General features: G+C 46.1%; 3 protein-coding genes across 8 annotated transcripts in view; all 3 read right to left on the reverse strand.

Annotated features, from left to right (window-relative positions):
* Positions 1 to 2,048: 2,048 nt before the first annotated feature.
* Positions 2,049 to 6,557, reverse strand: LOC120815174 (cip1-interacting zinc finger protein). 5 transcript variants are annotated; one of them, XM_078086517.1, is made up of 13 exons: positions 6,188 to 6,557; positions 5,988 to 6,043; positions 5,673 to 5,849; positions 5,466 to 5,551; positions 5,266 to 5,336; positions 5,005 to 5,139; positions 4,783 to 4,877; positions 4,619 to 4,712; positions 4,403 to 4,507; positions 4,138 to 4,263; positions 3,991 to 4,077; positions 3,531 to 3,652; positions 2,049 to 2,259 (listed from the first exon to the last, which is right to left on the reverse strand). In XM_078086517.1, the coding sequence occupies exons 2-13, from the start codon at positions 6,011 to 6,013 to the stop codon at positions 2,145 to 2,147; spliced, it is 1,239 nt and encodes a 412-aa protein (XP_077942643.1). In that variant the 5' UTR covers positions 6,014 to 6,043; positions 6,188 to 6,557; the 3' UTR covers positions 2,049 to 2,144. The 5 variants fall into 5 exon arrangements, with proteins under 5 accessions (XP_077942643.1, XP_077942644.1, XP_077942645.1 ...); XM_078086518.1 differs by having other exon boundaries at positions 6,194 to 6,499; XM_078086519.1 differs by adding an exon at positions 3,833 to 3,887 and having other exon boundaries at positions 5,988 to 6,483.
* A 214-nt stretch (positions 6,558 to 6,771) lies between these two features.
* LOC120815172 (kazal-type serine protease inhibitor domain-containing protein 1-like) lies at positions 6,772 to 9,078 on the reverse strand. Its single transcript, XM_040170177.2, has 4 exons — positions 8,041 to 9,078; positions 7,794 to 7,954; positions 7,578 to 7,725; positions 6,772 to 7,051 (listed from the first exon to the last, which is right to left on the reverse strand). Exons 1-4 carry the CDS (start codon positions 8,570 to 8,572, stop codon positions 6,966 to 6,968), a joined length of 927 nt encoding a protein of 308 aa, XP_040026111.2. The 5' UTR covers positions 8,573 to 9,078; the 3' UTR covers positions 6,772 to 6,965.
* Positions 9,079 to 10,333: 1,255 nt separating this feature from the next.
* grin1b (glutamate receptor, ionotropic, N-methyl D-aspartate 1b) overlaps positions 10,334 to 25,180 on the reverse strand; it is a 31,995-nt gene continuing 17,148 nt past the window's right edge. For both annotated transcript variants that reach the window (XM_078086502.1, XM_078086501.1), the window contains 14 exons: positions 23,957 to 24,131; positions 22,678 to 22,828; positions 22,446 to 22,532; positions 20,739 to 20,874; positions 20,419 to 20,546; positions 19,707 to 19,871; positions 19,090 to 19,208; positions 18,872 to 18,984; positions 18,634 to 18,782; positions 18,122 to 18,279; positions 17,876 to 18,037; positions 16,444 to 16,553; positions 16,219 to 16,364; positions 10,334 to 13,105 (listed from right to left, as the gene is read on the reverse strand). In XM_078086502.1, the coding sequence (XP_077942628.1) occupies positions 13,040 to 13,105; positions 16,219 to 16,364; positions 16,444 to 16,553; positions 17,876 to 18,037; positions 18,122 to 18,279; positions 18,634 to 18,782; positions 18,872 to 18,984; positions 19,090 to 19,208; positions 19,707 to 19,871; positions 20,419 to 20,546; positions 20,739 to 20,874; positions 22,446 to 22,532; positions 22,678 to 22,828; positions 23,957 to 24,131 (1,865 nt within the window). In that variant the 3' untranslated portion in view covers positions 10,334 to 13,039. The remainder of the gene's footprint in view (positions 13,106 to 16,218; positions 16,365 to 16,443; positions 16,554 to 17,875; positions 18,038 to 18,121; positions 18,280 to 18,633; positions 18,783 to 18,871; positions 18,985 to 19,089; positions 19,209 to 19,706; positions 19,872 to 20,418; positions 20,547 to 20,738; positions 20,875 to 22,445; positions 22,533 to 22,677; positions 22,829 to 23,956; positions 24,132 to 25,180) is intronic.

Raw genomic sequence — 25,180 nt, forward strand, 5'->3', positions numbered from 1 at the left:
GAACGTGTCCAACATGTCAGTTGGTCCTCTGTCCTGGGGGGCGGGGCTTATGAGCGACACCGACAGGTGAACCCAACTACGCTAACTACGCTAACAACGCTAACATCTCACCCAAACAACAACCATCCGCCCGCCTTTAACCTGAACCACTGCCGGTTCCTCCGGACCGCTCGTTGGCCTCTTTGGGCGGGAGGAACGCCGTCCTCAGACCGCCGTCCTCAGACCACCGTCCTCAGACCGCCGTCCTGGGACCGCCGTCCTGCTCCCGGGCCGGCTGAGTGCTAGCGGCACCGAGCCGCTGCGTTTATTACTACGCTATTAAAAATGGTCTGAAAATTGCAATAATATCACATATCGCAATAAATGTTGGTACAATAATCGCACAACAGAAACTTACTATGGTGACTAAACGCACACTGGGCCTCTGATGCAATAATGTTGCACAGCAGCATGTAGCTACAATACCAGCTGGGCTGCGTGAACAACAAATGCAACCAAAACATCATATTTCACCAAGACTGAGCACATTCTGCACATTCCAGGACCGATCGATCAAAGCTACATGCTAACAGAAAGCTACGCTGAACAAACGGTTCCCTTTTATTATGATACCAGCTTGATTCAAATAGACCTACTAGTTTTAGTATGTGCATGTATATATATATATATATATATATATATATATATATATATATATAGTATATGAAGCTATAGGCGTCAGTCAGGGAGACTGGACAGGCTGTGCTGATCCCTGGGGGCCTCCTCTCTCCCTGGGGGGCCACGGGCAGCTGATCAGACGTGGGTGTCGTTAACGTAAAACCTCTTTTGCTGTCAGTCGTCATGTCAGCAGGCACCAAAGGCGACCCGACACCCCCACGACACCTCCGATCTACAGCAGAACCCGGCCTCACTTGGGCTCTACCACCAGCACCAGCGTCTGGACGCCCAGAGGGGGGACATGCCTCATCTCGGCTCGACGTCCCGGCCCCTCGTCCATCCTAAGGCCCAAACAACTCTGCAATATTATGCCCGTCATCATAAAGCATGGTTCACATTTGAACAAGTCTCTCCAGATTGAAACCCACAGTCCAGAGACGGGCTCTGGGACTCTAAATGGCCCGTAGGCCTGTGATTGGCTGGTGACCAGTCCAGGATGAACCCGTCTATCACCTGAAGGCTGGATGGAGGACAAGAGGCGTGAAGGTGGATGGATGGACATGGAATATACGCATAGAGCATTTATGAGGAAACGTCTCCACCTGCTGGGGAGTTTCTACTATGACGCCAAAGACATCACAGGATGTGGAGGAAAATGAGAACTAGAAAATGCTAAAACCTGAAATGAATTTCAATAATTGCAAAACATAAAACATTGCTGTTAATACAGACAAACGTCAGTAAACGGCTGGACAAGGGTTTGAAATCACGGATTGGAAACGTCGGACCAGTTGCGACGTAACGTTTTATCACTAAACAACGTTGTCTGATCTGACATCCGTTTGGCGCTCAGCGAGAGGGGTTGTCAAAAACCAGTAGGGTCAAAAACCAGTAGGGTCAAAAACCAGTAGGCGCGTAACACCGGCTCACGGTGCGAGCTTCCCGGGCAGAGGAGCTCACCTGGTCCACTGCGTCCTCCGCCCGGCTCATCTCGTCTCTGAGGCACTTTGCATGAAGAAAGCGTCCCCCGGTCCGGCGCTGATGATGATGATGCTCCACTGCCTCCGATCCCAGAATGCTCAGCGGCACCAGCGCCACCCGGGATCTGCGTGCCACGTGGACTGAGAGGGACTGGGATCTAACTTGACGAGGACCGGGACAGACTGCAGCGCGCGATGGGCTGCGATCCGCCGTCCCTCCGGGACTCTGAGCCGACCTCCCTCCCCTCTGGCAGGACGCCGCGGTCCATCAGGACACACAGCTTCTTCCCGTCGGTCTCAAGGACCAAGACCGAGTCCCCACTGACCCATTACTCCATGTCGGAACATCTGCCCAGTGGTTTCTCTCACCATGGAAACATGTGGACGTTTTACTGTACTCATCCGTTTGTATAGTTTTCTGATCAATGATTTATTCTCATCAACATCAACACACTTTTTTGGGGTGAATTGAAACATGAAACAACAGTATAATATTACATCATCATATCATCTAAACACCAACAGCAGGACACAGCATGTTGCCATGGGAACAGGAGACTCTTCAGCCCGATGCATTGTGGGTAACAGGATGAGCCGCTCAGAAGTCAACGGATCCTTGTCTCTGAAACACAAAACACACGTGTTAGTGTGTGTGTGTGTACCTGCAGCTTGAGGTAGTGTGTGTGTGTACCTGCATCTTGAGGTAGTGTGTGTGTACCTGCAGCTTGAGGTAGTGTGTGTGTGTGTGTACCTGCAGCTTGAGGTAGTGTGTGTGTGTACCTGCATCTTGAGGTAGTGTGTGTGTACCTGCAGCTTGAGGTAGTGTGTGTGTGTGTGTACCTGCAGCTTGAGGTAGTGTGTGTGTGTACCTGCATCTTGAGGTAGTGTGTGTGTACCTGCAGCTTGAGGTAGTGTGTGTGTGTGTACCTGCAGCTTGAGGTAGTGAGTGTGTGTACCTGCATCTTGAGGTAGTGTGTGTGTGTGTGTGTACCTGCATCTTGAGGTAGTGAGTGTGTGTGTACCTGCAGCTTGAGGTAGTGTGTGTGTGTGTACCTGCAGCTTGAGGTAGTGTGTGTGTACCTGCAGCTTGAGGTAGTGTGTGTGTACCTGCAGCTTGAGGTAGTGTGTGTGTACCTGCATCTTGAGGTAGTGTGTGTACCTGCAGCTTGAGGTAGTGTGTGTGTACCTGCATCTTGAGGTAGTGTGTGTGTACCTGCATCTTGAGGTAGTGTGTGTGTACCTGCATCTTGAGGTAGTGTGTGTGTGTGTACCTGCAGCTTGAGGTAGTGTGTGTGTGTGTGTGTGTGTGTACCTGCAGCTTGAGGTAGTGTGTGTGTGTGTGTGTGTACCTGCATCTTGAGGTAGTGTGTGTGTACCTGCAGCTTGAGGTAGTGTGTGTGTACCTGCAGCTTGAGGTAGTGTGTGTGTGTACCTGCATCTTGAGGTAGTGTGTGTGTGTACCTGCATCTTGAGGTAGTGTGTGTGTACCTGCAGCTTGAGGTAGTGTGTGTGTGTGTGTACCTGCAGCTTGAGGTAGTGAGTGTGTGTGTACCTGCAGCTTGAGGTAGTGTGTGTGTGTGTGTACCTGCATCTTGAGGTAGTGAGTGTGTGTGTACCTGCATCTTGAGGTAGTGAGTGTGTGTGTACCTGCATCTTGAGGTAGTGTGTGTGTGTGTACCTGCAGCTTGAGGTAGTGTGTGTGTACCTGCAGCTTGAGGTAGTGTGTGTGTACCTGCAGCTTGAGGTAGTGTGTGTGTACCTGCATCTTGAGGTAGTGTGTGTGTGTGTACCTGCAGCTTGAGGTAGTGTGTGTGTGTGTACCTGCAGCTTGAGGTAGTGTGTGTGTGTGTGTGTGTACCTGCAGCTTGAGGTAGTGTGTGTGTGTGTGTGTACCTGCAGCTTGAGGTAGTGTGTGTGCGTCCTGCAGTGTGTTTGTCGAGCTGTCGTCTCGTCGTAGAAGAATTTGTTACAAAGTCGGCACAAAAAACCAGAAACAGGAAAAACAAAACTACTTCCTGTAGCGACATGAAGAAAGATTAATAATAAGTTATATAAATATTATATGAATAACATGTATTTACATAATATACCGTTTACACACACACACACACACACACCTGACACACACAGGGTTATACATATGTATGTCACTCCAAACGTGCAGGACAGTTACCATAGTAACCACATCAACATACCACAGATGGTGTTAGGGTCGTATCCCACTGAGACTTTTTCCTGTGTGTCCTTTGTGTGCAACACACACACACACACACACACACACACACACACACACACACACACATTAGCTCACTTCTTGTCTCACAGGCCTGAGGGGAGTTTGGACGGTTCTCACCTCAGCGGGATGTTTGCCTTTAGTCTCTTTGTCTCCTTTTTCTTCTTCTCCTCCACCACAATCATCTTCTTCAACAACTACCTCCGCCTCCTCCTCCTCCTCGTCCACCTCCTCCTCCTCGTCCACCTCCACCTCCTCCTCCTCCACCTTCTCCTCCTCGTCCACCCTCTTCTTCTCCTCCTCGTCCACCTCCACCCTCTCCTCCTCCTCCTCGAAGCAGCCGATGGCGTCCACAGTGATCAGCTCCTCTTCCTGAGCCTCCTCCAGGTTCACCTGGGAGCAAAGGAACGTGAATCAAAGCCACCTCTGACCGATGGTACCACTAGAAATACTACAGTAACTCTGAGGTACCAGTACTACAGTAGACCAGTGCTACTAGTACCACCTCCACAGAACCCTGAGGTACTAGTACCTGCTCCTTGTGCTCTGAGGACTTCATGTGCTCCACAAACTTCCTGGGAGTCCTGAAGTGACGCTTACACACTGGACAGAAGGGACGACATAGCTGCTTACACATCTGGAGACACACACGGGACACTTCCTGAGACCCCTTCAGAATAAAAGCCTTTGAGCAAGCAAAAGAGCCCTGGTGACATCACCGTCACTTCTGGCTGTGATTGGTTGCTACCTTGTGTTGTTTGGTCCTCCGATGGCAGATGATGTCATCACTGAACTGAGTCTGACATGTGTCACACCAGCGCTGAGCCTCAGGCCGACGCCCCCTTATGATAAAGGTGCACCAATCAAACCCGTCCACAGTGTGTGTGTGTGTGTGTGTGTGCGTGTGCGTACCTGTCCTGCGCTGTCTGTGTGTTGAGGCAGATGGAGTGTGTCATCTCCTTCAGTTTCCTCAGGTGTTCAGGTCCGATCATGTGTTCCTGAAACAGCTGATCTCACACACACACACACACACACACACACACACACACACACACACACACACACACAACCTCTCTCTCTATCTCTCTGTATATACACACAGGTTCTACTTTGTGGTAGTGAGGTGTGTCTCACCTGTGGAGAGCGGCAGGTGAGCAGACAGACATGGCAGTGGAGTCCAGCTGTCTGTCTCTCAGCTGTCCTGTCTGTCTGCACAAACTCTCTGCTCTCACTGCTCTGCTGAATGGTGACCTTTAGTGACCTCACAGCCTGCAGCCGACACACACACACACACACACACACACACACACACACACACACACACACACACACGGAGTATTAGACTGAATCCATGAGTGATGTCACCACCTGAGATGATGTCACAGTGTTCATCACCTCCGCTGATCTGCTGTCATCACCGGGTTCTTCTCCGGTCTGGTCTGCAGGAGGTCTGGACTTCAGAGCATCTGAATGCCACACACACAATCACACACAGACACACACAGACACACACACGCGTGGACAATTCATGCGTTTCCTTTGGTGACCCTGCGTTTGGTCATAGGTAATTGATGATTTTCATAAAGGACTTGTACCTGCAGTGGAGCTGCTCTGACGTCCTGGTTGGTCACATGACCCTGAGACCCTCTCTCTATTGGTCAGTGCGGCCGCCTCTTCGGTTCTGAGGAAACAGACAAAACTTTGCGGTTGTTCACGCCGACAATCAACAACAACAATAGATCAGTCCATAATGGAGCCGAAGGACGAATATTATCAGATATAAACTGTGACATAGCACCGACCCGTCCAGTCTCGCCCTCTTCGTCTCTCCTGGACCTCCGTCAGGTCCCGGTGCTCCTCGCTCTTCTTCTGTGGTTGCGGAGCCGTTGACCCGCTGAGTCAGGAGGGGTCTCCTGTAAACGGGCACGACCGGGATTCGAACCCACGACACACTGCTCCCCGCATCAGGTGGGAAACACCTGAGCGCATGATGAAGTGATCCATCAGTTTATTGATGGTCAGAAAAAAAACTATACTAACTAGTAACCTAGAACAATATTAACCAGTAAACTAGAACAATTGACCATACTAACCAGTAACCTAGAACCAGTCCTTACCTGTCTGCTCTCTGCTGTTTGACCATGACCAGGTGACCTTTGACTTAAACCGTCTCCTTCAGATTAAAGTAACAACACCGGAAACACGCGTTCATATTGATTATAATACGGATACAATTTATTCCATTGAATTACTGCTAATTAGGGACATAACTTGTTTATTCTCATTCCTTATACATAGAGAACAGATAAAAACCGACTGTAACTGTTTGCGGCGTTGAGGCGACGGGTCGGTGTGACGTCAGCGGCCTGCGGGTCTCCGGTAGTCCGGCGGAGCGACGGCAGAAACACCTGGAAAGCGCGGCTCGCGCTCCAGCTTCCCTCTGGCCGGTAGAGCGGCTCAGCTTTACGGCTCGTTATGCTTCGATAATGGCGATTTACTACCGAAGTAAACATTACATCTCATCTTTGAGGTCGTCTCACCGCTCAGCGCGAGCTAACGCTAGCTAGCGGGGCTACATGTCAACAGCCCGCCTGGTCACGTGTGATCCGCTCAGCGCCTCCTGCTGGCCGGGAGGAGGAAACACACACAGCCATTTAACCTTTTGACCTTCATCTATCCAACAGGTGGAGTCACGTGTTTGGTTGAAGACGACCTAGAGAGTCACGTCTATTTATTTATTTGTTTATTTATTTATCATAGACTTTATTGACCCGGTCCTACACAGCTGTGTGTCTGTCCTCAAAGCACAACAACTCAGACAGGAGACACACAGAGACAGACAGAGACACACAGAGACAGACAGAGACACAGACAGAATGTGTCGTTCATTTAGGGACCAGATTGTAATTTTAACATTTATTTATTTGAACAACATGCTGATTCTCTGTGAGGTCACAGGAGGAATTAACTGAGAACGATAATAACAACAATAATAATAATAATAAAACAAAGATGTCCCGACGCTGATTGTCTTTAGTGTCTCTGGTGGAAGAAGCCAAACGTGTCACGTGACAGGACGTGACATCACACGGCGCTCAGTACGAGTTGTGTTCGTAGTCTGTGGCGTCCATCAGCTGCTCCATCTCTGACACGCTATTGGCCAGGTAGGAAGACAGCTCCTCTGAGAGACAGACAGGGAGACAGATGGGGAGAGAGACAGACGGGGAGAGAAAGACAGACAGGGAGAGAGAGACAGACAGACAGACAGACAGACAGGGAGAGAGAGACAGACGGGGAGAGAGAGACAGACAGGGAGAGAGAGACAGACAGACGGGGAGAGAGAGACAGACAGGGAGAGAGAGACAGACAGACGGGGAGAGAGAGAGAGACAGACAGACAGGGAGACAGACAGACAGACGGGGACAGAAAGACAGACAGACAGACGGGGAGAGAGACATACAGGGAGGGAGAGAGAGAGACAGACGGGGAGAGAGAGACAGACAGGGAGACAGACGGGGAGACAGACATACAGGGAGGGAGAGAGAGAGACAGACAGGGAGAGAGAGACAGGCAGACAGACAGGGAGAGAGAGACAGACAGACAGACGGGGAGAGACAGTCATAGTTTTAGTTCCACAAATATACATTTAGATGAAATACATATTTGTAGAGTGAGACGGGGAATGTCTCACTGTCCCACTGTCTCACCTTCTCCCAGTACTCCCAGGACCGCGGAGGCCGACACCGATCCCACGTTGTTACGGGCGACGCAGCGATACGTCCCAGAGTCTTCCAGCGCCGCCTCCTCGATTTGCAACCAACTGGAGACCTCGAACTTTAGAGGCCCCCCCCTCGACTGAGAGACAGACAGGCGATCAGACCACCGTGTGCGCCGTGTCCCGAGCGTCTCCGAGCGCCGCTCACCTGGACTGAGATGTGAGGGTCGTCTCCAGGGAGGACGACGTCTCGGCCCTCCTTCCTCCACTCCACCAGAGCCATGGGGAACGCAAAGACCTCACAGAGGAACACCAGGCTCCTGCCGGTCCCGTTCACCTGGCTGAGGGGGGGCACCTTGATGACGGGGACTGATGGACAGAGAGGAACCAGAAGCTCAGTCTGCACAGGAAGTAAAGACCGGAGACACGTCACAGACAGAAGACGGCTGTCCTACCGGTCCTGCAGGGTCCCCTCCCCCTGGTCTTGAGTTCCGGTCTGGAGAACGTGGCCTCTCTGAACTGACACACGTTCATGTACGTGACTCCATCCGTGGCACACAGGACCTTCTGCTCCTCGCACACACACACCGCCTCCCCCTCCTCCCCCTCCCCCTCCCCCCCTCCGGCTGTGGACCGCGGGTCCACCGCGCACCGCATCCCGGTCCCGCAGGTCCCGTAAAAACCGGCCCGGTCTCCCGGGTCGCAGCTTTGACCCTCCAGGTTGGCGCACTCCGGGCAGCAGCCGCAGGCGTCCCGCGCCGTGCCGGCCCTGCAGCCCCGGGTCTCGGGGCACAGGTCCGGCTCGCACGGCCCGCAGCCCCCCGCCCCGCTGGACCCGTTACGCCCCCCCAGCTCCACGTGCGGCCGGCCGTAGTCCGGCAGCGGGTCTGCGAGGGTCTCCCGGGCGGGCGGCCGGGTGGGGAGAGCCCGGCACGGCTGGAGGTTCAGGCAGAGACCCAGGAGAACCAGTCCGCTGAGCCCGGGCATCGCGACCCGGTCTGCGGGGTCCGTTTGGCTCCAAAGACCGGGACCGGTTCAACGCGACAGAAACCACCTCGAACCCGAATCTGACAAGAACCGTTTGATCGGACTTTTACAGCCGAGCCGCTCGCGCTGCTCCGCCGCACACAAACAGGCACGAGACCCCAACATCCGGTCCCGTCCTTCAAACTAAAAGCATTTTACCATGTTTTATAACATCAATTTAATACCATTCTGTTTGTGTTGCTCGTGAATTGATGTAAAAGCATTTCAATGTTTAAGTTGTTTAAAATGTTTAATCAATGTTTTATTACTGAGGAAAATAGTCGTACATCTCTGCTTCATATATTGTGTAAACTAGAGCCGGATGAAGTACATGTACATAAACATATACATATACAGAGGGTACGGAAAGTATTCAGACCCCTTTACATGTTTCACTTTTTGTTTCATTGCAGCCAATTGCTAAAATCCAAAAAGTTCATTTTTATTTCTCATTCTCATTTTGACATAAAAAAACAGAAATGTAGAAATTTTCGCAAATTTATTAAAAAAGAACCTGAAATATCACATGGTCATAAGTATTCAGAGCCTCAGAGTAGAAGCACCTTTTGAGCTGCTACAGCCGCGAGTCTTCTTGGGAATGGCAGGTTTTTCACACCTGGATTTGGGATCCTCTGCTGGTCTTCCTTCCGATCTCCCAGAGACCAGCACGGTAGAAGTAGTCAACTTATTTTAGCCTAAATTAGTTCGGTTGAGGTACTTCAGTGTAACCAAGTGAAGTTTACCGGTAACGATGAAACTAAATGAAAGCTCCACGGACGTGAACTCAATTTATTCTTCTGAACTGCAAAGAGGTGCTGAGCTTTTATTGTGAAGTAGTTCCGGTTGTATTGCCGCTCTAGAGCAGTTTTAACCTGACACGTGTCCAGACAGTTCAACTGACCCCCCCACGAGGAGACAGCTGTGAAAGTCATCATCGGGTTTTGTCTCGGTCCTCCAGGAGGAACCACGCATTCTTTGGGGGGGTCGTGTGTCCCCCAATATACGGCAGAAAACATGTAAAAGAAAAACGGACCACAGATACATATATAAAGGCTACATGTCTTACGGGGGAGTACAGAACGCCCGCACATGGCGGCCATCTTGGTACAGGCAGCTCGCTAACATTGTGTTGTTGGTGGTACGTGTACTTGATTTAATAGTAACTTGCTCTATTAGTTTGGTTTGTTATAAACGTCAGAGATGTAGTTATGACGCTACATGCGTATGAATACTTTTCGGTTTAATGTCATTTTCGTATGAAAAGCCATGGTTATAATTATAACTATTCATAAGTATGCAGTGCCCCTACCAAGATGGCCGCCATGTGCGGATGTTTAACTCGACGGGACATGTAGCCTTTATATATGTCGACGGGACACAGTCTGCAGAGGACACTGTGTCCTGCTGAATGTGGGACATTGTTGGACTTCAAACACGTCAAACGATGGAGAGTTGAGAGCAAAGAGCACGAGGACGACAGGAAGAGTCGTAGTTCAAATCAAAGATCAAAATAACGTTAATAATTAAACAACAGTGTCTAAAATATACGCTTCGTAAAGTGATTATTCATTCGTTCATTATTCATTAGTCTTGAGAAGTAAAACAAACATTGATTAACAACAACAACATTTCAAAATATGCGCTTAATTAGTTATTATTTTCTATTGACAGCCCTAATTACACACACACACACACACACACACACACACACACACACAAAACTGAAGTCAATGTTAATTTATTACTGTAAACTTTTCATGTAGTGCAAACTTTACAGTTGTCCAGGTTCAGCTACACAACATTTATTATTGACAATAATAATTAGGACCTATTGTCTTCACAGCGTGGGGAGGTAAACCAACAGTTCATGTCAAAGGTCAAAGGTCAAAGGTCTTCGTGTACAGTTAGAGACAGTTCACACCAGATTATAGATTAATACAAACATCATCATCTGTACAACTCCCCAAACAAGAAGCTCAATCCGTATCGACATCCAAAAGAAATGAATAAAACAGGAAATAGAAACACATCACGGATTGATGTCAGTCTATAAATCAGCTAATAAACTTTAACACTCAAGTTACTGAAGTCTAAACTTTTCATTCTAAGTTCAACATTTAAATCTGAAGTTTGATAAAATTGAACAAAAATAGTATTTTTTAATCCTAAAAAAAACAAAACAGCAAATGATGACATCATCAACACCGCAACTGTCATTAGCATATATTTGAATATATATTTAATGCTACTTGTATGTTTATATTTTAGAAAAGGCCCCTGCTGCGTCTGGATCAGTTCTTAGTTTATTGTGGTCTCTTTTGTTTATTGATCATCATAACAGAAGTTTATTTATGAGTAATGAGTTCATGAGCTAAAAACAATCAACCTTTCAGAGTAAAACATCCTGTTTCTTTTCAAACCTGAAGGTCTGTGTTGTCTATAAACAAATACATTATATAAATTCCCACTAAAGCACATAAATCCAAAATGTGACTGACTTGAGTCGGGCTTGATAACACATGGAATATAATACTTCCTGTGTATCGTATCTTATTGATTACTGACTGACTCACCATGTGAAACATCACCAAGAACTGACTGATCAATACACACATCAAAATCAATATCCAATACCGACCAGAGTTTAGTGGAAGTCTTTAGTAAACCTCCAAACAGCTGTTCACATGAAATATCATTTGATTTCAAAATAAAATGAAATGAAAGAAAACCTTCTGTCTTCCTTGAAATGTATATTTAATATTTTATTAATATTATTTAATATCATTATTATTGAAGGATAATATGACCACATTTCTAGGAAGACAAAATTCAATCTCAATCAAAGTAAATTACCTTTAAAGAATCATGAACAATCGTCTTATTGACTTACACTCAGCTTCATTTAGACATTTGAGCTTCCTTAGCTTAGCATCAGCATTGGATGTGTAGGCGTAATGAGACTCGGACTCAAACAAACAGGACTTTCACTCTGGAGGCAGCGGCTCTTTTTCATAAGTTCCCTATTTGTAAGATAAAAAAAGAAAATTTGTATTTATGTTTAAAGGTCAGAGACTTTTGCGGCGAACGAGAGGAGGTCATAGAGGTCGACGTCTTCAGCAGAGACTACGTCTCCCGTCACGCTCGGGTGGAGCAGTGACTACACGTCCCATAATGCACTGGGGACTGTGGGTGGAGCCTCTGGTTCAGGGAGTATTTTCTAAATGTAAAATTCGTATTTATTATTGTTATTAAAAAACAATAAATTAAATTAAATACATATACTTCGAATAATCGGATACCATCAAATAATTTAAATTAATAAATCAAATGAGAAAAAATGTAACAATAGTAATACGTATTTTGGTTTGAACAAATGTAATTACAAAAACAACAGGTGTAACAAAATAAAAGTTGCTATTAAAATAAAATACGGAAAGACGTTTTTTTAAGTGAATAATTAAAAATATAATATATAGTATTATTAGTATTATTGTCGCACTCTAAGAGTGCGTTATAAATAAAATGAGGGATATTATTATACCATATTATGGTGATTGTCAATGTGAGTTCATTATTTTGATCCCTCAGAACTTTAATAAATGTTAATAAATAACATATTCATAATAAAACCATAGGATTATTTCCTTGGTGGCATAATGTATTCACCATTTCTAAGAAGTATAACACATAATAAAGTGTTTATAACACAACAGACAAGAGGACTGAACGTGATATCATCTCATGAAGAGGATCATCGAGTGAAGAAGAAATACTCGTCAATACTTCATTAATAAGTGAAATGTCCTCAGATCTGCAGAAATATCTGTGTTATAAACATTTACTCTTACTCCTCATGAATGGCCAAACAATCCCTCGGCTCCCACGTGACCCGTGAGCCTCGGTGGCGAGTGGAGAAAGTACTTCCTGTCCCAGAGGCTTGGCCCACCTGCCACTCTCTAGTCAGTGATCGGTCCCCAATCGACCGACGGGTTCCCCGATCGATCGATAAGTCCGATCGATCAGAAGGTTCCCGGTCGATCGGCAGGTGATCGAAGTGCTTCGGGAGCTCGAGTTCACGGATCAGACGTGATCGGGAATCAATCAATCGGTGAGACGGACGGGAAAGTGTACAACATCAAAAGACACTCGCCAAAGTAAAAGTAAGAGTTCTTTCAAAATAAAAGACCTCTGGTTGGAGGAGGCTGACGGCTACAAGCAGAGCAAGGCGATAGTGTGAGTCTGCGTGAGTGTGTGTGTGTGGGCAGTGGGTTTAGGACGACAGATGGTGTGTGTGTGTGTGTGTGTGTGTGTGAGTCACAGTGTGATACCGTCCTGACGTCCTGCTGCCATCGGATTCCACTTCCTGTCACAGAGGACGCTCAGTCCGCCCGTCTGTGTGTAGTGTGTGCGTGTGTGTGTAGCTGCTCCTCACACCACGGTGCTGACGGAGGGGTCTGATAGGTTGAGCTGTCCGGTGATGTCAGTCGGGTACGGCTGCACACAGAAGAGGAAACGCACACGCTGGTTATGACAGGTTGCTACGTTTCTCACAACCATCTTTTCTTTCAACAGGTTCCGAATGCTTTGGAACATCCGTGCAGATGATCACGTACGACTCTCTGCGTCATGTTGATGTATTATAACGGTCTCACCGACCGAACATTCAGGCATTTAGTTTTTCTCAGTCGCTTTGGTGCGTTTTTTATCCCTGAAAATTTCTCCGAACAATTTGTACAAACTAATATACAATAGAAATGTTTCTAAAGCTCTAAAGTACTAAAGTACATCTGTCAAAAGTAAATCTTCATGCCAATGATCTCGTCAGTGTGTCACTGAGAACAAGGCCGTCTAAATGTTTAATGTTGTCGATGTAACTGTGTACTTTACTGTATTACTGCATTACTGCATTACAGTACAAGTCTTTACAAGCAAAGTGGCTGAACAAGTTGTTATAATGTGTCAAACATATTTCTGAATCTTTCCTAAATTGGTAAATTGCTGCCTGGTGAATCTTGACTTTAATGAAGGTGCATCTCATGAACCATCAAATGGAAAGTCTATAAATAGCTGGAGAACAACACAGCGTCACAATGTGGGAGCGAGTCCACGGCCAGAGAGAAGAAGAGGAAGAGGAAGAGGAAGAGGAGTTGATATGGATACAGGTACCAGCGGAAACAAGTTTCTTTTTTCAGGGAGCAGCATGATTGTGTCTTTTATTATAACTGTACGTTGGTAAATTAATGTGCAATAAAATAATTGTGGGCCTTTAATAATTAATGCATTCACCGCAAATATAACGTTAACCACCTTAAAACTCTACAATACCACCTTTAAAAAAACTACAATTCCACCTTAAAATTCTACAATACGTTGTATTGTACGTTGCACTTGTACCTGAACCGCATACTACTACCATCGACTGGCTGCGTTCTCTGCAAACCGGACAGCAGCAGAACACATCAAAGTTTAATGAGAGACACAGAAATGAATCTCTGATCTGAGATCAGCTGTCTCATGAATATTAGATGATTTCATTTAGATCCACGGAGACCTGAACACATGGCTACACACCTGTGCACACCTGTGCACACCTGTGCACACCTGTATACACCTGTACACACCTGTACACACCTGTGTATTTAGTGTAAAACCATTAGCTAACAATAGTTAACGAGTAGTTGGAGAGTAAAACAATAGAGTACATGTAGAGTAAAGATAGTTGAGTAAAGCAGAAACCATGAGAGTATATTACAAAATATAACAAATGTAAAGTAAGTATAATGGAGTAGATTTGAGTAAAGTAGAACAATATATAGTATAATCGAGTAGAGTAGAGTAGAGTATAATCGAGTAGAGTAGAGTAGAGTATAATCGAGTAGAGTAGAGTATAATCGAGTAGAGTAGAGTAGAGTAGAGTAGAGTATAATCGAGTAGAGTAGAGTAGAGTAGAGTATAATCGAGTAGAGTAGAGTAGAGTATAATCGAGTAGAGTAGAGTAGAGTATAATCGAGTAGAGTAGAGTAGAGTAGAGTAGAGTATAATCGAGTAGAGTAGAGTATAATCGAGTAGAGTAGAGTAGAGTATAATCGAGTAGAGTAGAGTAGAGTAGAGTATAATCGAGTAGAGTAGAGTATAATCGAGTAGAGTAGAGTAGAGTAGAGTATAATCGAGTAGAGTAGAGTAGAGTATAATCGAGTAGAGTAGAGTAGAGTATAATCGAGTAGAGTAGAGTAGAGTATAATCGAGTAGAGTAGAGTAGAGTAGAGTAGAGTAGAGTATAATCGAGTAGAGTAGAGTATAATCGAGTAGAGTAGAGTAGAGTATAATCGAGTAGAGTAGAGTAGAGTAGAGTATAATCGAGTAGAGTAGAGTAGAGTAGAGTATAATCGAGTAGAGTAGAGTAGAGTAGAGTATAGTATAATCGAGTAGAGTAGAGTAGAGTAGAGTAGAGTAGAGTAGAGTGGGGTAAAGTGGACCGTAGCACAATAAAGTCGACTAGAATAGAGACTAGTAGAGGACAATAAAGTAGAATACAGTGTAGTAGAGTGTATTATAATACACATAGATGAAATCCAGCGTTCTGATTGGTTAAGAGTGAGTCGCGAGGGTCACACTCAAAGTAACAGGTTAGATTTGGAGCAACCGTTTACTGACATTTTAGCTTTTAGCTCGGTGGAAATCGCCGCAAAAACCCCGTAAATCCCACAAATGATCAGTTTGGGGCAATGCGAACAATTCTTTCTCTCGACGACTGAAATGAGACACACAACGTCTGGTGCCTGATACTATGTTGTGCTGAAAGGCTGATATTTGCTTTTACTACTCTATTTACTATTTATGATTTCACTGGTAACCGTTTTGTAAAAGCAACAAGGTACTTGAGGCAGTACTTTATCCTCAATGATGTGACACCATGAAGTATTACATCATTGAGGATAAAGTACTGCCTCAAGTACCTTTTAGCTTTAATATAGTACAGCAGAATAGAGTATAATAACGTTGGGTAGAGTAGAGCACAGTAGAAAACATAGAGTAGACTAGATGGGACTCCAGTACGTAGTAGAACAGACAAAATGGAATATAATAGAATAAAGTGCAGCACCACAGAGTAGAATCAAATAGAATAGAGTAGAGTAGAGTAGAATAAAGTAGAGCAGCACAGAGTAGAATCAAATAGAATAGAATAGAGTAGAATAAAGTAGAGCAGCACAGAGTAGAATCAAATAGAATAGAATAGAGTAGAGTAGAATCAAATAAAGTAGAATAGAGTGGAATCAAATAGAGTAGAGTAGAATCAAATAGAATAGAGTTGAGTAGAATCAAATAGAATAGAGTAGAGTAGAATAAAGTAGAGCAGCACAGAGTAGAATCAAATAGAATAGAGTAGAGTAGAATAAAGTAGAGCAGCACAGAGTAGAATCAAATAGAATAGAATAGAGTAGAGTAGAATAAAGTAGAGCAGCACAGAGTAGAATCAAATAGAATGTAATAGAGTAGAGTAGAATCAAATAAAGTAGAATAGAGTGGAATCAAATAGAATAGAGTAGAGTAGAATCAAATAGAATAGAGTCGAGTAGAATAAAGTGTAACATAGCGGAGTAAAGTACCTGTAAGTTCTTCCTCCACACGTTCACGGCGGCGAAGGCGAGCTGCATCTGTTTCCTGCGGGCGTCTTTGTGGCGTTTGTAAGCGATCTCGATGAAGATGAGGAAGATCCCGGCCACGATGCCCCCAGCAACCAGCATGAACACACCTGGGGGGCAGACAGGCAGGATGCTTAATGCCCACGCAGGTGAGACGGGCATCCGTCTCACACCGACCCCACTTCCTACCTGCCATGTTCTCAAAGGTAAGTGTAGCGGGGGCATTGCTCCTGGAGTCACACTCCTGGTATCGAACCCATGTCTTGTCAAGATCCTCCATGAAGCCGTTCTCATGGGAGCTGTGGAGACATCAATCAAGGCACAAAAAGATCCACATGTATCAACGTGACCGAACGCATGAATCCAAGCACATTTCCTCTGTACATCCCAAACCAACACCACGCCCCTACTTAAATATGCAAATGATATTTAAATGAGCCCTGCACCTGATCTCCCTCTCTGCATGAAACCTTCACCGAACGCGAGATGGAAGTGCGACTTTCCGAAGTGGAGGCAGACAAACACGTAGTCATCAGGAATAAGCAGCAGACGTAAGAGGGGCGTCTGACTACTGACTACACGGACCGTTCCACGACCAGGATGAACACCGCCTCGTTCCTCTTCAATCTTGGTTTGACCATTGGCCTCCTTCCCAGCAGCGCGGAGTAGACTTTACCTGAGAGCTGAGTAGTGTGATAGCCTTTCAATTGGTGCACACTCTCGTCCCCCTTTCTGAAGAGAGTCACCACCACCTCAGTTGACTACCTCAGTGACCTCCACCGGGCCAATTGATCCCTCCTCCGCCTCCAGCTCCGCCTCTACCAAAGAGGGCGTAGTAGTTGGGTTCAGGAGTTCCTCAAAGTGTTCCTTCCACCGTCCGATAACCTCCTCAGTCGCGGTCAACAGGGCCCCATCCTTACTGTACACAGCTTGGATGGTTCCCTGTTTCCCCCTCCTGAGGTGCCGGATGGTCTTCCAGAAGCACTTTGGTGCCGACCGAAAGTCCTTCTCCATAGTTACCCCAAACTCCTCCCATACTCGCTGCTTTGCCTCCATCACGGCAGAGGCTGCTGCCCTTCGAGCCTGTCGGTACACTGCAACTGCCTCTGGAGTCCCACTGGATATCACAACCCGGAAGGCCTCCGTCTTCAGTCGGACGGCTTCCCTGACCACCGGTGTCCACCACGGGGTTCGAGGGTTACCGCCCCTTAATGCACCTAAGACCTTGAGGCCACAACTCACTGCCGCAGCTTCAGCAATGGAGGTTTTGAACATAGACCACTGTGGTTCAATGTAGGTTCATAACAAACCTCTCCACCATAATACGGTGATGGTTCCCCAGAGACGCAAAACCCAAATGTATTTAATGAAATATATTAAATACAAAACCCAAATGTATTTAATTAAAAGATGGTGCAGTATAATATATATATATATATAGTAGGGTGTCAGGGGGGACACAGTAGGGTATCAGTAGGGTGTTAAAGGGTACACGGGGGGGACACAGTGGTGTGTCAGAAGGGACACAGTAGGGTACTGTATCTGAGGGGACACATTGGGGTATCAGAGGGGTGTCAGAAGGGACACAGTGGGGTATCAGATTGGACCCTTTGCTCTTTACCTGAGAATAGCCAGAGAAACGTTCTGTTTCCATGGACTGTCTTTTCTCATCCCAATTCCAAATCCGGAGCGAAAGAAAAGCTCTCCTGTCGTCACCAGGTCGCACTTCTGTGACGCCTCGAACTCCAACACAGCGCTGTCCCAGATGAAGGCATGAAGTTTACTGCAGGGAGAAGGGGGGGCAGGGGGGGGCATTAGGAGCAGAGCCCTGGACGGGACGTCCCATGAGACACTATCAGCAGCCTACTTGTCTCTGACGGCCTGGATGGCCTCAGCAGCGCTCTCGTAGTTGTGCTTCTCCATGTGCCGGTACATGGTGCTCAGCTCCACCTGACGTCTGAAGTAGATATCTACCGAGCTCTGCTTCACTGTGGCGTAGATGAATTTATCCGACGGGTTACGCAGCTGAGGGGAACAGAGTTCAAAGGTTAACTTTGATCAGGAAAGCAGGTGGGCCGGTGCATTCTGGGTTAGTAATATGAAGCATATAGGACAACAAAGAAAAGAAGGGCATCCGAAGTGGAGAGAATCTACTCTGGGATTGGAGATGGTTAGTCATGGATGTAACAGAGCGTTAACTTGACTATCGTCACTGTCTCGTTCGCTGGAGCCTTTTGACTTCCTGCCTCGTTAGCAGGAATCTTCACTTCCTGTCTCGTTAACTTTGACCAAACCAGCAGCAGGGTCACGCCTCAGGTCACCTGATGATTGAGTGATTGCTACCAGTGCCTTGTGGGTAAGTTACAAGGAGCGACTCACCCTGGGGTCGTTGATGCCAGTGATGCGCTCCTCAGGCCGGTCCAACACAAGGAAGGCTGCCAGATTGGCAGTATAGGACGCTACGATGATCATAGCAAAACCTGCCCACACCATACCCAGAATCCTCGCTGAGAAACTCCTGGGAGCTCCTGTCCAACAGACAGGCAGACAGACAGGTGTTAGTGGTGTAGCAGTAAGGATTGCGGGACAGGAAGTGACGGGTCAGAGGAGCACTAACCTTCTCCTATCCCAGAGTTCAACAGTACTCCCCAAGAAAACCACATGGCAGAGGACAGGGTGAGGGCATCTTCTTCTTCTTCTTCACTATTCACTTTAAACCTTCCAAACGGGCTGCCAGGGCACACACATGACACATGGTTATTCATATATACATATAGATATATATGTCATGTTATTACTTCCTGTCTTTTAACGTGTGTAAGCTCAGGTGTTTACCTGAACCGGTCTAATAGGTAAAGCATCACTGCCACCACATGGACCGACAGACCGACTAACAGCCACAGTGTGCTCTGGAACGGCTGCATGAACGAGTCCAGAGTGCTGCGAGGGATTTCCTACCGGACACAGAGACCAGTGAAACAGTACAGTCTCAGGTTAGCGGTTAGCAGCTAACAACAACTGAGGCTGGCTTATGAACCAGCTGCTTTCCTGGGTTTTTGTTCAACCTTGTTGTAATATTCATTTTCACTGTTTATTGGCATCCTGACAATGTGGGGTTTGTACCAGGAAGATTTAAACCGGCCCAGCACACGCTGGTCCTAACCTGGGACCTTTAGTTCTGTAACCTCAATAACAAACATCTCAGACTCCATGATTCTCACAAATTCACAGGCTTGACATCATTGAGCATCCTACCATGGCAACAGACAGACAGACAATTCCTAGCGCAATAAGAAAGTAAAATATGCATAATAAGAAAGTTAAACCCATTGTAGTACAACATCTGGATGAATAGACATAAGTTCTGTTTTGTTAACTTCACATACTGTTGCTTTAGTTTCAGTGTTCTGACCCTGATAACCAATGAGAGGAGAGAGAGGGAGTGAGCTGACCTTCTTCACCAGGATGGTGAGTCCCTGATACTTGAAGGGTTTGGAGAACTCAATATACTGAGCACGCTCATTGTTGATGGTGAGAGGAGCCACAATCATATCGGCCAGACCTCCCAACAGCTCCCCCATCATCCCGTTCCACTCCTTCTTATTACTGTTGTTCACCTGTGGGAGAGGTGAGTGTTAGTAGGAGGAGGAGCATCTCTGAAAGAGGAGATGACAACACGATGAAGGAGGAGGAAGAAAGAGGAATGAGTTGAAAGAGAAGAAAGGGGTTATGGAGGAGGAAGAGGACATTAAGGAGGTGGAGAAGGAGGTTAAGTAGATGAATGAAGAGGTGAAGGTGAGGATGAAGGAAGAGGAGGAGGAAAGAGAGAGAGCTGAAGGAGGAGAATGTGAGGGAGATGAAAGAGGAGTTGATGGAGGGGGGGGATGAGGAGGGGGAGGAAGAAGGGAGAGATAAAGCAGGAGGAAGTGAAGGGGATGAAAGATGAGTTGATGGAGGAGCAGCTTCCATAGATGAAGGAAGAGGTGATAATGGAGGAGGAGGAGGAGAGACAGAGGGATGCTGACTTAATGTCTCTCAGGTGCCTCAGGGTCACACGAAGGGATGGAGCTCTGGTCTCCATGGCAACAAGGCTCAGTGATGAGCTGCTGCAGAATCAATAAACAGGTCACATGACCACAGCTTGTACCACGACAACAAACTTACTCGCTCCTGCGTGCCAAATTTCCCATCAGCCACCAGGTGAACCTCATAGGTGAAGTTCATGCTCATCGCCAGCTTGATGAGCAAGTCAATGCAGAAACCATAGCAACACTGAGGGACTATGGGCTGACCTGGAGACACAGACACACACCTACAGGGTCAGTGGTGTGCACATTTGTGTGCATGTACCAGTGGGATTATATCCTCGTAACGACCAAAAGGAGCTTTGGAGCTTCCTCATGTTTCAGACCAAAACCATGAGCGGTTTTCTGTCACTCCAACTCCTGGAGCCCTGGTGAGTTGTTGAGTATACGAGTGAGTACCTGGTGTGGTGCCGTTGGGCCCGGTGCAGATCACCTTCTTGATCAGGACTCCGTTAACGGTGAACTCTTCTTTACACGTGCCGTCAGTCTTTGTAGGCTTCACGTACACAAATGGCTCCTGATGGATTGTCACTATCTGTACAACAGTAAAATAGTAGTATGAGTAACAGTAGCGTAGTAGTATGAGTAACAGTAGTGTTGTAGTATGAGTAACAGTAGCATAGTAGTATAAGTAACAGTAGTGCAGTAGTATGAGTAACAGTAAAATAGTAGTATGAGTAACAGTAGTGCAGTAGTATGAGTAACAGTAGCATAGTAGTATGAGTAACAGTAGTGCAGTAGTATGAGTAACAGTAAAATAGTAGTATGAGTAACAGTAGTGCAGTAGTATGAGTAACAGTAGCGTAGTAGTATGAGTAACAGTAGTGCAGTAGTATGAGTAACAGTAGTGCAGTAGTATGAGTAACAGTAGTGCAGTAGTATGAGTAACAGTAGCATAGTAGTATGAGTAACAGTAGTGTAGTAGTATGAGTAACAGTCGTGCAGTAGTATGAGTAACAGTAGCATAGTAGTATGAGTAACAGTAGTGCAGTAGTATGAGTTACAGTAGCATAGTAGTATGAGTAACAGTAGCGTAGTAGTATGAGTAACAGTAGTGTAGTAGTATGAGTAACAGTAGTGTAGTAGTATGAGTAACAGTAGCATAGTAGTATGAGTAACAGTAGTGTAGTAGTATGAGTAACAGTCGTGCAGTAGTATGAGTAACAGTAGTGTAGTAGTATGAGTAACAGTCGTGCAGTAGTATGAGTAACAGTAGCATAGTAGTATGAGTAACAGTAGTGCAGTAGTATGAGTTACAGTAGCATAGTAGTATGAGTAACAGTAGCGTAGTAGTATGAGTAACAGTAGTGTAGTAGTATGAGTAACAGTAGTGTAGTAGTATGAGTAACAGTAGCTTAGTAGTATGAGTAACAGTAGTTTAGTAGTATGAGTATCAGTAGCGTAGTAGTATGAGTAACAGTAGTGTTGTAGTATGAGTAACAGTAGCATAGTAGTATAAGTAACAGTAGTGCAGTAGTATGAGTAACAGTAGTGCAGTAGTATGAGTAACAGTAGTGCAGTAGTATGAGTAACAGTAGCATAGTAGTATGAGTAACAGTAGTGTAGTAGTATGAGTAACAGTCGTGCAGTAGTATGAGTAACAGTAGTGTAGTAGTATGAGTAACAGTCGTGCAGTAGTATGAGTAACAGTAGCATAGTAGTATGAGTAACAGTAGTGCAGTAGTATGAGTTACAGTAGCATAGTAGTATGAGTAACAGTAGCGTAGTAGTATGAGTATCAGTAGCGTAGTAGTATGAGTAACAGTAGTATAGTAGTATGAGTAAAATTAGCATAGTAGTATGAGTAACAGTAGCATAGTAGTATGAGTAACAGTAGTGTAGTAGTATGAGTAACAGTAGTGTAGTAGTATTAGTAACAGTAGTGTAGTAGTATGAGTAACAGTAGCATAGTAGTATGAGTATCAGTAGTTTAGTAGTATGAGTAACAGTAGTTTAGTAGTATAAGTAACAATAGTTTAGTAGTACTAGTATGAGTAACAATAGTTTAGTACTATGAGTAACAGTTTTTCTAGCAGTTTGTGTAATAGTAGTACTGGTAGTACCATAACATTACTGCGAGTAGTATCAATAACAGTAGTACTGTACCTTCAGTTTAGTTGACATCTGGTATCCCACTGGCTTCTCTGTCTCCCCTCCAGGCCAGATGATCTTCCTCTGAGGGTTCATCACAACCTGAACACACACACATACACACACGCACAGGTTGTCATGTTTTTCATCAATACTTCATCAGTACATCAATACTTAAAGAGGCAGGAGACTATGGAGACTGGAAACCGGCTGTGTTTCCAGGTGTGTGCAACCATGGGTACTGCACCTGAGACCCGTTGAAGACTCCGACCTGGACAAGGCGACCTGGTTTTTGCTGGTAGTTCAAGATGCTGTAGGTGGCAAATCGCCGGTCGCCATCATCGTTGAACTCGATCCGTCCAGTCAGACCGTCGGGGTACTTGGATGACATGAGCACTCTGGAGAGCCAATGAGAGAGCAACAGATTTACTGTGATATCACATGTGACGCTGGACTACATGAACCACAGGGATCCAACAGAATGGATGATTTAAGTAGGTCACAGGAGTGGCAGAAGGCTGAATCCACATCAGACCAGTGAAGCTGAAGATGGAGGAGACGCCTCCATCCTGATCGCAGGGGACAGCAGAGGGTCTCTTCTACCAGAGCCTGAGGCCTTCCCTAAGGATAGTAACCCTGACTCTGACCTTCTATTCTTTTACATTACGTTCTCCCCGTGTCTGCGTGGTTCTCTCCGGGTTCTCCGGCTTCCTCCCACAGTCCAGAGACCTGCTCTGGGGATCAGGTTGATTGGGGACTCTAAATGGCCTGTAGGTGTGTGAATGTGAGTGTGGATGGTTGTGTGTCTCTGTGGAGCCCTGTGATTGGCTGGCGACCAGTCCAGGATGAACCCGTCTATCGCCTGAAGTTGGATGGACAGACTCCAGCCCCCCAAGACCCTGTGTGCAGGATAAGCGGTTTGCAGATGGATGGATAGTGTGATCATAGCATGTCAGAGGAAGATATCTGGTATGGATACAGATATTTCTGACCATGATTTAGACCTCTAGCTTCACTTTGACCCCATCATCACGTCAGATGATTATGTATTCTAGTAATCCGTAACCTACATATCAACAATAAGTGCTTTCAACCACAAGGATACAAACTCAGAAGAGCAAGAAACAAGAAAGTGCAATTTCATCAAATAAGTCAATTTACAACTAGCTATAGATAAGTGGCATAATACGTACAATTAACATGAAATATAAGGACCACACATAGACTGCCTGATATTTAACCTGGCCAGAGATGTGGGAGCCTCATGACAAGTGACATGTGACAGGTCAAAGCATCTGTCAATCAAATCGAGAGAGAAAACTTCCCGCCCAGAGTCTCCGCTTTCCTTTCAATGATAGAACTAATGCTTTTGTAGCATGTACGCTAACATCATCAGAAGCCGCCATTGACACCTAAGGCCCGCCCCTAGCTGGACTGTGATTGGTCGGAGCTCTGGTTCCCTGCACATGGTTTTTAGTGTGGCATGTGATGTGTGCTCGGCTCTGACGGGGTGACCTTGGACCTACCGTTTGAAGAGCGGCCCCGTCCTCCAGATGTTGGTGTTCCCCACACATCCCCGCGGAGGCTCCGTGATGTTCTCCTTCTCAAAGAGCTCCTGCAGAGACTGAGCCACCACGGCCACCGCGTCCGCGATGTGAGCCGACTCGTTCTTACCGTTAATCAGCTGGAGGCCCAGCAGGCCTGCAGCACACACAGACACACACAACGCACACACATCCACGCACACGCACACACAGACAGGAGAGAGAAGTTACACACAGCAGGAGGCTGCAGAATGAAAACTGGCCCTAATCACAAAGGTAATTGAAAACGCACAATCTTTTACTAATCTTACAGAGGGAACTAAGGGAGCACTTCAGTGTTATTTAATTACACACTCAGGGGCTTCAGGCGTCAGGTCAGTGTTCAGTACCACCAAACTGCATGCTGGGAGTTTACTCTGAGAATCACAGCCGTTTGTCTGAGGACAGAGGAAGCCTCACTGGGACATTATGAACTTGGTTTGGTGTTTTCCTCCAGCAGAAACCTGTCACTGCCACCAAAATGATCTCCATCTGCCTTCATTTGACTGATAGCAGCTGGCTAACTCTGTTAGCATTTCATAACAAACTACTGGGAACAGCGGTCTAACTATGTTAGCAATCCCCAAACAAGATACTGTGAACAGATGGCTAACACTGTTAGCATTCAGCAAACAAACAACTGTGAACAAGTAGAACAGCTAACTAACGAAAAGGTGACTAACGTTAACTAATGCGTCATTATACCTAGCTAGTGCTGCAAAAGTAAAGTTTGTCTTATTAAGCCTCGGATGCTATGCTAACAGCGTTAGAAGACTGTTGTCCTGATTTTTAAGTGTCTGATGAAGAAAAGACAGCATTAAAATCCATAATGTCACAGAAGTGCTTCATTGGTTTCTCTTCATGGAGGTGTCTATCAGAAAAGGGGGCGGTGGACACACAGAATAACATGTGCTCCATGTGATGTTTGCTGCATCAGGTCCTTTCACTGCGCAGCGACAGGCCTTCACCTTATTCTGTCGGTCCACCGGGAGGAACAAGGAGGGTCTACAAGAGGTTATAGGAGGTCTGCAGAAGATCCTCAAGTCTAAACAAGTCTAAGGAGGTCTACGGGAGGTCTACAGGAAAGCTACAGATGGTCTACAGAAGGTCTACAGGAGGTCTAAAGGAAGTCTACGGAAGGTCTAAGGGCAGTCTATAGGAGGTATA

This window comes from Gasterosteus aculeatus, chromosome 13 (genome assembly GCF_964276395.1).
Source record: "Gasterosteus aculeatus chromosome 13, fGasAcu3.hap1.1, whole genome shotgun sequence".
Taxonomy (NCBI): Eukaryota; Metazoa; Chordata; class Actinopteri; order Perciformes; family Gasterosteidae; genus Gasterosteus; species Gasterosteus aculeatus.

What these genes read in the sequence shown, in the direction of transcription:
- LOC120815172 (XM_040170177.2), bottom strand. Translation starts at nt 8,572, where the DNA reads ATGCCCGGGCTCAGCGGACTGGTTCTCCTGGGTCTCTGCCTGAACCTC. An exon ending in GAGGGGACCCTGCAGGACCG is followed by an intron (nt 7,955 to 8,040) that starts GTAGGACAGCCG and finishes TCTGTCCATCAG; the next exon opens with TCCCCGTCATCAAGGTGCCC. An exon ending in ACCCTCACATCTCAGTCCAG is followed by an intron (nt 7,726 to 7,793) that starts GTGAGCGGCGCT and finishes TCTGTCTCTCAG; the next exon opens with TCGAGGGGGGGGCCTCTAAA.
- LOC120815174 (XM_078086517.1), bottom strand. Translation starts at nt 6,013, where the DNA reads ATGGTCAAACAGCAGAGAGCAGACAG. An exon ending in AAACAGCAGAGAGCAGACAG is followed by an intron (nt 5,850 to 5,987) that starts GTAAGGACTGGT and finishes TCATGCGCTCAG; the next exon opens with GTGTTTCCCACCTGATGCGG. An exon ending in AAGGCAAACATCCCGCTGAG is followed by an intron (nt 3,653 to 3,990) that starts GTGAGAACCGTC and finishes ATGTCGCTACAG; the next exon opens with GAAGTAGTTTTGTTTTTCCT.